Source organism: Microtus oregoni, unplaced genomic scaffold, assembly GCF_018167655.1.
Source record: "Microtus oregoni isolate MIOR12 unplaced genomic scaffold, Mior012 000031F_ref0000149, whole genome shotgun sequence".
NCBI classification, from domain to species: Eukaryota; Metazoa; Chordata; class Mammalia; order Rodentia; family Cricetidae; genus Microtus; species Microtus oregoni.
Window position 1 is genome coordinate 5746678 of NW_024543090.1, and position 12325 is coordinate 5759002.

The 12325-nt window shown below is 44.2% G+C and overlaps 1 protein-coding gene across 3 annotated transcripts in view; it reads left to right on the forward strand.

The window, feature by feature from the left end:
- Wt1 (WT1 transcription factor) overlaps window positions 1-12325 on the forward strand; it is a 45796-nt gene that overhangs the window by 11373 nt on the left and 22098 nt on the right. For 2 of the 3 annotated variants that reach the window (XM_041679041.1, XM_041679043.1), the window contains exon 4: window positions 4680-4757. In XM_041679041.1, the coding sequence (XP_041534975.1) occupies window positions 4680-4757 (78 nt within the window). Of the gene's footprint in view, window positions 1-4679; window positions 4758-5713; window positions 5765-12325 lie in introns of all 3 variants that reach the window. The other variant, XM_041679042.1, reaches the window with a different exon arrangement.

Sequence of the window (12325 nt, forward strand, 5' to 3'; positions counted from 1 at the left end):
CTGTAACCTGTGTGCCGAGCAAGTGTTTATTATTAGAAATTGAATCCCTAGCGGGTTTTCCTTCGGATAACTGGTGAGCTTGAGAGCAAATACAATACCAAGAGAGCAAGCACGAAATAATTATTCACTGGAGCCTGCTGGGCAGAAAGTTCAGGGCAGTCAGCTTCCATGGCGCCTTTGTGGAGGGAGGAACCATGCTGGAGAAAGGCTCTGTGGAAGGCTGCATGTAGCCTTTCCATATGCACCTTGCTTAGGGGTAGAGGCAAGGCCACAGAGACCTCTCCCTTGGTACAGGACTGGGTCCTTCTAGCAGGGGCACTTTACCACCCATGCTGGGTATCTCCACTTTTCAAAACCTGTTTGTCTGTCTTTTAATCCTATGGGGAAGCTTTACCTGTCCTGAGATTCTCTTTTTCCAGCCCCAGCCACAGAGGCCAGAGGAACTGTGATCTCCGACAGGGCAGTTAGAGGATTCCGTCAGGACCCTCTCTTCCTTCTTCTGTTGAATAGTAAACACACTTAAAGATGACAACGTGCTTGAGTTCACTGCATTTGACGAGTGGAGGAGTTCTGGTCCAGATAATAGCGGAGGTTTTTTTTTTTTCCTCTTCCTTTCTTTTGTGTAGAGGTCAAGAACACAGTAATTCTGTAATCCAGGCCAAAATAAACTATACGATCTACTACTGATTTCCTTTCAAGTTCCCCCTTTTGCTAGGACTGACTTCCTTTTATTTTACTCCAACACGCATCAATCCCAACTATAGAAGTTTCTTTCCTTTCTCCCTTGCTTCTGACTTCAAACATTTTTTTTTAACATAGGAAACAAGTGACTTAAAAAAAAAAGCTACTTAAAAAAATATAAAGGCTATCATGACATTGGGACTATATTTTGGCAGCCTGTAGCCAAAGGTCCACTTCCGACCAGGCAGAGCTGAACGGTTGGAGCTGAAATGTCTACGTGACCACTGGGGCTGCCTTGAGCCAAACCACATGCTTATCTGATTCCTTCTGGGGATGAGGTGGTAGACACTGACCATGGCCCTTTAATAAGTAACCGCTCCATCTGCCAGAGCTCAGTAGTCCCCGAAGGATGCTGCCTCTTTCCCCAGGCTTCCATGATGAGAGCTGGGTATTGACCGATTGCCCGGAGATCAGAATTTGACTATGGTGGGAGCCAGTATTTTTAGCTTGAGTTGACATTCTGCTCTCTGCAGCAGCAGTTACTGTCATTGCCTCCACTGGCTCTAGGGGAAAAGCGGGGCCATGCCACCAACCCCCAAGACAGCAGAAGGCAGGGTGCGGTTAAGGAAGCCTACTAATAGCTTGGAGGCTTTCTGCAAACCCTTCCCCCCATTCCATCTCCCCACCCACTTCTGAAGCTTCATGCCTGAGATATTGGAACACAAAGTGTGGGGAGGTCAGTCACTGGGCAGGGAGAATGCACTATCCTTGGCGGGGAGCAGAGGATACAACAGGCATCTTGCATCCCTGCAGCTCCATGAGCTGCTGGTCCTGTCTTCCTTTGGATAAACAACTCTTTTGTTCTTTCTCCTCCAGATTCTTCTCTGTACTGTTATATAAACGATAGCCTAGACATAGGTTCAGATGTTGAATCATGCCCAGGAGCCTCTAAAGGAGCTGGGAGGAAGGTCATCAGGCATCCTAGCAGCAGGGACCCCTCTGAGTGCCGGTCCTTGTCTGAAAATGGGGATAACTTCCTGAAGTTGTTGGGACTGATACTGAGAATGTGCAAACGTGCCAGATAAAATCTGATGGGTTAGAAAACTGGATATTCTCCGTACCATCTTCAGAAAGTCATTAGGAACATCAGTCTCTTTGAGTCTTACAATATCCCTATTAAACAAGACTAAGATGAATTTTCTCATTTGACAGGTATGAAATCTAAGGTACAGAGTATTGAATGGCAGTCTCCTCAGATTTTCCCACAGACTCAAAACATAATCCCATCCATTCCTGAGGGCCTTCATACAGGAAGATTGTAAAGGGAAAATATCTTTTTAAAATTAGTAGTATTATTTAAGATTTTTATTCTGACTATTATTGTGGGAGTGTGATGATTATGTAAATAACAGTGAACTAGCCTCAGATGCCAAATGCTTCCAAAGGAGCAGAACATACCAGGTGCTACTCCTAAGTACCACTGTCAGCTAGAAACGTAGTAGGGGTCACGGGGGTATTTGAAATACGCTAGGAACCATGTGAAAATAAGAAAAAAAGAAGCTACTGAAAACGTTGTACTTGACCCAGTAGAGCCCAAACTTTACCTCAGTGAAGCTCTATTTCTGGTGTTTAAGAATCACACATGGCTAGTGGTTGTCATATTGGACAATGCAGTACAGTTTTGTTTTTTTTTTTAAATTAAATATCCCATAGGAAGACACACATGTATGTCCTATATCTGAGAAAAATCTTTTTGGGGCCCAAAAAATGAATTTAAAAATATTTGTCTTTGAGATCCTTTTGTACCGAGGCAATCAGAAATCAATAGGACAGTGCAATAAGTCTTTGAAAAATCTCTAAATATAAATTTAGAAATCTGGGATTCATTCATTCATCCTTGTGCATCAACTTTTTCATTCACCTTATTTTCCGTCTTTCTTGAAAATTACAATAGTCAGGCATCATGGCGCACGCCTTTAATCCCATCACTTGGGAGACAGAGGCAGGTGGATGTCTGTGAGTTCAAGGCCAGCCTGGTTTACAAAGTGAGTTCCAGGACAACAGGACTGTAACATAGAAAAACCTTGTCTCAAAAAAACCATAATAATAATGTTAATAATAATAATAAATGATACTATCTCGAGTCTTCCATAAGAATCAAGTCATTCCAGAAAGACCCCACATCCCAATGGGGCCGGGGAAAGTTGTCAACTGAAGCTGAGTGATTTTAGTTGGCGAGCAATTTTTTAAAAATCAGTGACAAAAATATAGAGCTACCTGGGGAATACAATGCCCCTTGGCTGAGATTAATGGCAAGATTAATAAATGGATTGCTTGATGAAAAGGCACAGGAGAACAAAAACCAGCGGAGAAATTGTGGAGGAGGCCACTTATTAATGAACTGTCAGCCCAAAGAAAGTTCAAGAAACTCTGCTGCGGTAAATGCAGCAGGCTGGCACTTCTAATAAAAGTTGGGGTCTTTCAGGAATTAATTACATCAGCCTTACAGAAGGAATTCGTGGAATTGCGAAAGGCAATGGCACAGACCAGCACGGGCTGCCGCTGCAAACGAGGAAGCTCCAGAAGAAACTAATCTTTTCTTTCCTTCCCATTGATATGTAGGATACTGTGGTAGCATAATAGCCAGTCAGCCGCAGGGATGAGTGATGGGGTCCAGATATACACTGACTAATGAAGATACACATACTTGGAGTTTGAAGTCACTGTACTTTTCATATGCAAAACTCTCCTCCTGGAAGCCGGTTTCCTCCTGGGCCAGGGTACTGGCCTCAAGGAGTTCCGCATAACTTGCGCAGAGATTATGGGACAGTCAGATGGATGCTGCTGTTGTTTATGGAGCAAGGTTTAGAGCGGGGGACAACAGGATCCGGTGACTCAGAGCGCTGTGATTTCTGTCACCCCTCCACAAGTTCTCAGTTCTGTTGGCCCAGCAAGCCCTTTCTGAATTAAAAACTCTGCCTCTGTCCGATGAAGCAATAGAAAGGAATGTTGGGACAAGACAGGAGATTGTTCGGGATTTGTGATCTGGTATCATGCGTTAAGGACTGAATACTTATCTCTGTTCATTCTGCAGTGAAGGTAGGGTGAAAATTTTCTTCTGTAATACGTTTAGACTGAAGGTTTCCAGGCAAACCATTAATCTCTTGAACCTCGGATTTCATAGTTAACCCTTTTGGTTCTGCCCCGAATGTCTTCCTGATAGGGCTCGGTCATCGGAGATTCCATTGATTTATGTGTTAGTGATGAGACACACAACGGACAGAGAACAGCTCTTGGTTGGTTTACCTGGAGGTCTGTTTTCCCCTTTGAGGTCTTAATGTAAATCACAGGCTGTTAAACATTTTTTTTTTCTTAAAGCTTCACTTGACTTTCACTAGGATTATAAAATACAAGCAGAATAATTCTTTAGCCCTGTGCTGAGATTATTGTCCTGTTTCTTTGGCTTGTCACACCCTTGGGTATTAGCCCATCCATCACCCATCACCCTGCCCTTTCGGACCCTCATAATCCACATGATACTTATCCTTTTGATTAAACAAACGTAATGGCCTTTTCACGAATAATTAATCCGCTGTCACTTTGCTCTTAGCTTCAGACTTTTAACTTTAATGTTGAGCTATCCAGGCTGTGTTACCTTCCAAAGCCTTACTCCCTCTAGCCGCTTCCCCTCCAAGGTTTAATACAGCTTGAGGAACTGAAGTTCACTATGCTAAGGTTTTTTCCTATAAACTACTGACTTACTCTCATTCTCTCTCTCTCTCTCTGTTTCTGTCTCTCTCTGTTTCTCTCTGTCTCTCTCTCTCTCTCTGTGTAAGTGCAGAAATCAGTGAACTGAAATGAAACCATTTTAGACCCACAAGTCATCGTTTTAGAAAACGTAGAGGCTTGAGCCGTGAAGTGAGAACTCCACTGTGTTTAGAGAAACACCTCTGCCCTGTGCATATGGCCATGGTTCTAACTATGGATCTTTTCCACAGTGACAATTTATACCAAATGACCTCCCAGCTTGAATGCATGACCTGGAATCAGATGAACCTGGGAGCCACCTTGAAGGGGTAAGGAATTTATCGCTGTTTAAATCATTTTTAGGGTATTATAGCTAATAAAGGGAGCAGAGACCTGGGCCTAGAAAAGCTGGTGTAGCTCACAGTAGCACTCAGAGGCTTTCCTCCCTCCCCCAGTTGGAGGGGTGTGTTTAACATTCTATTTTCAAAAGTGGAAGTGGGATGTTTTGGTCTGGAGCAAGGGAACAAGGAATATTGGGAACCCTTAGTGTGTCCTTTCTTTGTTGAATGTTTTAGAATTCTTCAAAGACTTGTGTCCATGAAACTTCTTTGAGTGTTTATGTTTTGCTGGCGCTATTACTGAAGCTCAACCACTGTGTTATCTTATCGAGAAGGGCTTTGCATGTACAAAGTCTCCGAACTGTACTGGCGTGGTGTTGATTTGAACAATTGGAAGTTAGATGTGTCCACTCCCGGTTGCACTGACAGGTTTTGCTCACGCAAGCTGGACGAGCACTGTAGGGGGAGTGTTGCAGCCAGGCACGCATAGCACTTCTCTGCACCTAACACGGAAGCAAGCAAGGCAGGTGGGGCTGGTTTTCAACAGTCACAGAGCTCATGTGTGGTTTCAGACAAGTGAGATGTACCCGAGACGTCAGGTGCCCTCCTAGCTCACTGCACCTTGGCTTCCTAACAGGATTCTGGACTCTAGGCACTGTCACCTGAGTTACAGATGAATTAATAAACCCCAGTGAGTCAAATCACTTCCCAAGACCCCATCCAGTTAGCGAGAGAAGTTAGATTTCATGCCTAGGTCCGATTCCAAAGCTCAGGCTCTGTCTAGCCTTTCTGGGGCGCCTTTGATCCCACTAGTGGTACTGGGAGCATACTGCAGCACTCTTGGCCAGACCGTTAGCTTCAAAGTTTCTTGTTGGATTCTGGGAGCCAGGGGCTTGCCAGAACCACGCGTCCTCCATTCCCCACCCCTACCTCTTCTTCTCTTCTAGAATGGCTGCTGGGAGCTCCAGCTCAGTGAAATGGACAGAAGGGCAGAGCAAGTGAGTGGACAATGGCTTTGTTGACTGACATCGCGGGCAATGCAGGAGCTAGGCCTAACATGGGGGAGCCAGGGTAGCAGTTGGGAATAGCGACGATCTGTCCCCGCATCAGCCCTCTCCTGGTTTATTGTAGACTTATCACAGACTGTGTGGCATCGGTGATATTTTTCTCATCGACATCCGTGCAAGACAATGAAAAACTCCGTGCAGCAGGGACCCTGCTCACTTCCTTGTTTCGCAGAGCACTCTATTTGTGGCATCAAATGTGTCATTGTACGCTGGTCAGGTCTTTCTCCCAGCCTTAGTTTATTTAATCTTGCTTTTCTCCATAACTTTACGTTTTTCCTGGGAGAACTGACTCTACCCTGAGTCTACGGGCAGGTTTTGCAGAGACATTCGCTCCCACTCATTCTGTTCTTAAACTTCTCAATCCCAGCCCTATAGCCCACAATCTGGGACATTTCCGGGACTATTTCTTTTGATTTTGTTTTCTCTGCTTAAACAGCAGGATCCACCTGTGTTTCCTTTCTTCCTATCTTGGTTCTGTCTTTATTGAATCTCCGCCAGCAATCAGAGGAGTCACTTTTTTTGTCTTCTGAGGCCTCTCCCTGTCCTTCAGTTTTTCTGCTATTTTATCCAACTTTCTACTTCTTCTCTGTGGATCTGAAAAAAGCAAAACAAAAGCCTCTATACCTTTGAGACATTTCTCTCTCCGTTAACTTCTTTTCTTGGATTCCATCCTTCACCATTCAGAATTTAGCAATTCTTGCCCGATGAAATGCCAGAGTGTGATTGTAAAGTAAGCAGTAAGTTTTAATTGTGAAATATTCTTGCCAGGCAGAAGTGGCACATAGCCTTTAATCCCAGCACTCAGGAGGTAGAGGCAGGCGAATCCGTGAGTTCGAGGCCAGCCTGGGATACAAAGTAAGTTTCATGACAGACAGGTCTATGTAAGGAGGTTCTGTCTCACTCCCATCCTACATATTCTATTTGTATTTTGTTTGATGGGTGTTTTGCCTGCATGTCTACGCACGACATGCTTGCAGTGCCCACACTGGCCAGAAGAGGGCATTAGATCTCTTGCAACTGGTGTTAGAAACGGTTGTGAGCTGCCACATGGATGGTGGAAATTAACCTGTGCCCTCCGGAAGGAGGGCAAGCAGTGCTCTTAACTGCTGAGCCAACTTTGCAGCTCCTTTTTGCCCATTTTTTAAATTCCCCCATGTCCCTCATGTGCCGCTTTCTGTCATTCTCCGCATTATTGCCTTGTGATAGGTTCTCTTCCCTGACGGGGAAAGTTCGCCCTGTTTTGATCAGGCCAGCAGCCCAGCAAGCTCTCAGAACCTGCCTGTCTCTAGCTCCCAATCCTGGGTTTATAGGCACATGCTGACATGCCTGGGTTTTTGTGTTGAGAGCTCGGTCTTCATGCTTGCAGAGACCTGCTGTGTCATCTCCTGAGGCAAGAAATGCATTTTTAAAGTGGGTTCCTAGGACAAGACATTTCTGGGGAGTCCTTTCTGAGCATAAGTTCTCCATTTTGAAAACTTCTATTTCCAGCGTCTTGTTCTGTCTACTTTGTGTTTGTTTGAAGACCTTTTCTTTGTGTATCCTCCACTGCTGCTGACTTCCTAAGGCTGCTGACAAACCTCAGCTACCCTGCTGGCCTCTGTTTTGTCTCTTCCGAAGAAAATAGCCTGCAAAATGGAGAAACACATCAACCTTGACTGTGGTCCAAGTTATTAGAACAAGGAGGAAGTTACTCTCTGGGGAGTGGGTAGGGGGAATGGGAAATCCAACACAATAGAAACTCCAAAGGAGCGCTGAGCAGAATCAATGTCCCTTTGCTAGTCCAAGAAGTTCACGGACTGTTGGGAACACGCAGTGTTTGACCTGTGGATGCTGGAAAGGAAAAGCCCAGAAGACTCCCGAGCAGTGATGTATGGGGGAAACAAAGTTGTGTGTTTTGGTGGGGCCAAGGCTGTCAGAGCTGGAGAAAATCCCCATCAGACATGGCCTCATCCCTGAGAACCTCTGCCAAAAGAGATAGCGGAGGCTCTGGCTGGGAGCTCCAGCTAGCTCTGTGCTGCACCTTCACTCGGCGCCTGCGCGTGTAATACCTGTCCCGGAGATTTACTTCTTGGAAGCAGATAACCTGCTCTTAAGTAGCTCCTGGTGCTTCAGATGCCAAAGCAAAGGTGGGGAGCCGCGATTCCAGGAACATAAGCAGCTCTGTGAACAGAACGTTCTAGAGCTTGCTCTTCCACCCCTGCACCCAAGCTGTTTGCCCCCCACCCCCACTTACAAAGAGCCCTCTTTATGCTGCAGTAGCAGTACCCTCCCTCACGACGGCGTTTCTGGGATGGAACTCGGTTTTCATGCATGCTGAGAAAGTTCTCTGCCACTGAGTGGCAGCTCAAATTCCGATCTTTGTTTTTGCCTCACTTTGGACCTGGCTGAGGTCTGTTAGATCTACTCTTTGAGGAATGGGTTTCTGGAGTCCGAGACTGGAGACAGAGATTCAAAGTTTAGTGCGGTGTCCTTGTCCCTCTGGCTACAAGAGGATAGGAAGACTTGTTCTGCTTTCTTGTTCTTACCTCCCACCCCCTTTTCTCTTTGAGCATTTACCTGTTAGTGCATTTAATTTTAAAGTTCTTTAAGTAGTTGTGGAAACCAGAGCATTCAGGAAAAGGAGTAATATGGGATGGCAACTCCCCCAATCCAGTAACCCAGAGGTTATTAATATTGTGTTGAACATGCTATCCTTTCTCTGTTAAATATATTTACCCCTGTGCCATTATCCTTCTTAAAGAAATGGTTGATTCCCCCTATTGAGTCAAGTAAATGCATACTGACAAACCATCTCAAAACTGGAGTTTTAAACCTCATGGGGGTGTTGATTATTGGGAAACAGTCCCTTCAAATTATCTCTAATTTAAAAATATCTTTTGGCAAGCAGCCTACAGTGTTTCTAACTGTTCAGTTTTAAGGTGAGAATTTATGGTCATCTCGTAAACATGAGGGGGATATGGCAGGTTTGTTTAGATCAAGGTAAGCAAGGAAAGATGGGAAAGGGAGGTGGTACCTGGGGGCCAAGCTGGAAATGAGGATCATGGCGGTTTCCACACTCGAAGACGAAGTGAAGTTAATGAGAACTCCGATGGGTGGGGCGGGGAGAATGAACTATGTATTACAGGGAGAGCGGGTTCACCAGACGAGGGAAGGATATGTCATGACCCAAGGCATATTTCAGATCCAGTTCCTCCTGGCCTTTCTGAGACCCCCTACCCACCATTTATCCTTCTCACTGTCATCTGCCCAAGACAAGATAATAATCTCTAGCTAGGAAAATCAAATACTGATGTAGAGTGTGCTCTGTTAAAAAGCTGTCCAGAGGGTTCTCAGAAACGAGGGGCTACTGCATATTTTACAGTAGGTGTTTGTCTACGCAAAACAAACGTGTTTATTTGCCTTAGCTTTCTTCCCAACCCCTCCTTTTTGAAGAAAAGCCATGGGTGCAGTGCTCTGTGGTGAGATTTTGTTTGTGCTGTGACAAAGCTTGCCTGAGGATCAGAGTGTGGAGCTAGCCACACTAGCTAACCATAGAGGCCAGGCAGTGGTGGCACACACTTTTAATCCCAGCATTTGGGAGACAGAGGCAGATGGATCTCTGTGAGTTCAAGACTACTCTGGGCCACACACCATTGATCTAGTCTAAAAAAGAAACAGAGCCAAACAAGCTGTGGCGACTCACACTTGTAATCCCAGCACTTGGGAGTCACACACCTTTAATCCCAGTGCTAGGGAGGTGGAGACAGGAAGGGCTATGGCAGGGCAGAGAGAGGAATAAAAGGCAGGAGGAGATAGGAACTCAAGGCATTCAGTCTGAGCACTTGTAGAGACAGGATACCTTTTTGGTCTAAGGATTTCATAGAGGTAAGAACTTTAGTGGCTGGTTGCTTTACTTCTCTGATCTTTCAGCGTTCACCTCCTAATGTCTGACTCCGGAGTTTTATTGTTAATATTAATCAGCCTCATGCTACAGTGCTGCATAAAGCAAGGATGCTTTCTTTACCTACAATGAAATCAGTTTCCTCCCCTTGATTAGGAAATAACACATTCCTCATTAAAAATAATTCATATGGTTCTAAAACATTATAAAGAAATCACCTGTCATCTCACCACCTTGATCATTTTTAGAAGCATCTATTTATTGGGTGTGTATCTGCAGAAAGAAAGTGCTGGAATCATTTCTGTGTTAGCAATAGTTATCCCTGGATGGATTGGAGCGAGCTGGGGAAAGTGGTGTAGTTCATGGGTAGTGTGCTTGTCTAGATGACCGAGAGCTATGGGGAGGAGATAGTACACTCACAGGAGTCAGCCCATAGAGACAACTTCTTCAGGCAGGTCTACACAAAGGGAACAAGACACAAAGACAAGGGTTCTTGTTGATCGGGGAAGCAGGTCAGGAGAGGGTGGTTTTCTTTCTTAAAAAACAAACAAACAAACAAACAAACTTGTTTTGCTGGGCGGTGGTGGCACACACCTTTAATGCCAGCACTTGGGAGGCAAAGGTGGGTGAATCTCTGTGAGTTTGAGGCCAATCTGATCTACAAGAGCTAGTTCCAGGACAGCTAGGGCTGTTACACAGAGAAACCCTGTCTCGAAAAACACAAAACAACAACAATGACAACAAACTTGTTTTAATTTATAGGTAAAAGCAAGCATAGTGCATTTGTTTGTTGATGGGAATGATCAATAAGATCAAATGGTGTAAGATGGAATCTCAGAGTTGTTTTGATTTACATTTCTCTGATGGCTAAGAATGTTAAGCATTTTCTTAAGGGTCTTTCAGGCATTTTAGATTCTTCTGTTGAGAGAGTTCTCTGTTTAGGTTTGTACTCCGTTTTTTTTTTTTATTGGATTATGTGCTCTTTTGATGGCCAATTTCTTGAGTTCTTTGTATATTTTGGAGATTAGTCCTCTGTCTGATGTGGTGTTGGTAAAGATATTTTCCCATTTTGTAGGAGATCAGTCTTCTGTCTGATGTGAGGCTAGTGAAGATCTTATTCTGTCTTGTGGACTGTGTCCATTGCTTTACAGAAGCTTTTCAGTTTCAAGAGGTCCCATTTATTAATTGTTTCTCTCGGTGTCTGTGTTTCTGGGGTTATATTTAAGAAATAGCAAAGATCAAAAACATTGATGACAACTTATGCTGGAGAGGTTGTGGGAAAAAGGGAACAAACACTCTTGCATTGCTGGTAGGAGTGCAAGCTGGTACAGCCCTTTTGGATGTCAGTGTGGTGATTTCTCAGAAAATTAGGAAACAACCTTCCTCAAGACCCAGCAATACCACTTTTGGGTATATACCCAAAGGATGCTCAATTGTACCACAAGGACATGTGCTCAACTATGTTCATAGCAGCATTGTTTGTCATAGCCCGAACCTGGAAACAACCTAAATGCCCCTCAACTGAAGAATGGATAAGGAAAATATGGTACATTTACACACTGGGGTACTACACAGCCGAAAAAAATAATGACATCTTGAAATCTATGGGCAAATGGATGGATCTAGAAAACATCATATTGAGTGAGGTAACCCAGACCCAGAAAGACAAATATCATATGTACTCACTCATAAGTGGTTTTCAGACATAAAGCAAAGAAAACCAGCCTACAAATCACAATCCCAGAGAACCTAGACAACAATGAGAACCCTAAGAGGGACATACATGGATCTAATCTACATGGGAAGTAGAAAAAGACAAGATCTCCTGAGTAAATTGGGAGCATGGGGATAATGGGGAAGGGTTGAAGGGGAGGGGAGAGGAAGGGAGGGGAGCAGAGAAAAATGTAGAGCTCAATAAAATCAATTAAAAAAAGATCAAATGGATGCTGGAAGGGAATGTTGGAGCAATGTAGGTGAGAGGGTGGAGACTGCTCCCTAGGCTCTGCAGAGTGGCTGTAGGTAGAAGCTGGGATGGTTCATCTGCAGTAGAATTACTTTCCAAGTGCACTTCATTTTTGCAAAGTCTTTTCCTTGTCTTATATACTGTAGATATTTTCTCTTCTATTTTGACTCTTGTCAATGGCTACTTTCCTCCTGTTAAAGATCTTTAATACATGTTATAGGACAAATCTTAATCCCTTTGAGAGTATGAGTCACTTGAATTATTACATAGAATTTCCTTTGTTTCTTTGTCTTGGGGTTTTTGTTTGCTTGTTTTTCTGTCCTGGAGATGGAACCCAGGGCTTCCTGCATGCCAGGTGAGCATGCTACTTGGGGGACACCCTCACTGGTCCATTTGTTGTGCTACACAAGGCCATTTTGAAGGGCAGATCAGATGAGAGGTTTTTTTTTTTAATTTTCACCCCCACACCTTCATTGCAACTGGAAATTGAAGAGTTCCAGTTTCCAGAACCCTGTACTGATTCAGAACCCGAGTTTTGAGGACCATTGGTTCTTTTCTGGATGTTTTCCATACGGTTGGAGTAGCTTTTCTCAGATGAAAGAGAGCATGAGTAAGTTGGATGTGTTTCTTTGAGAACCGAGACAAAAAG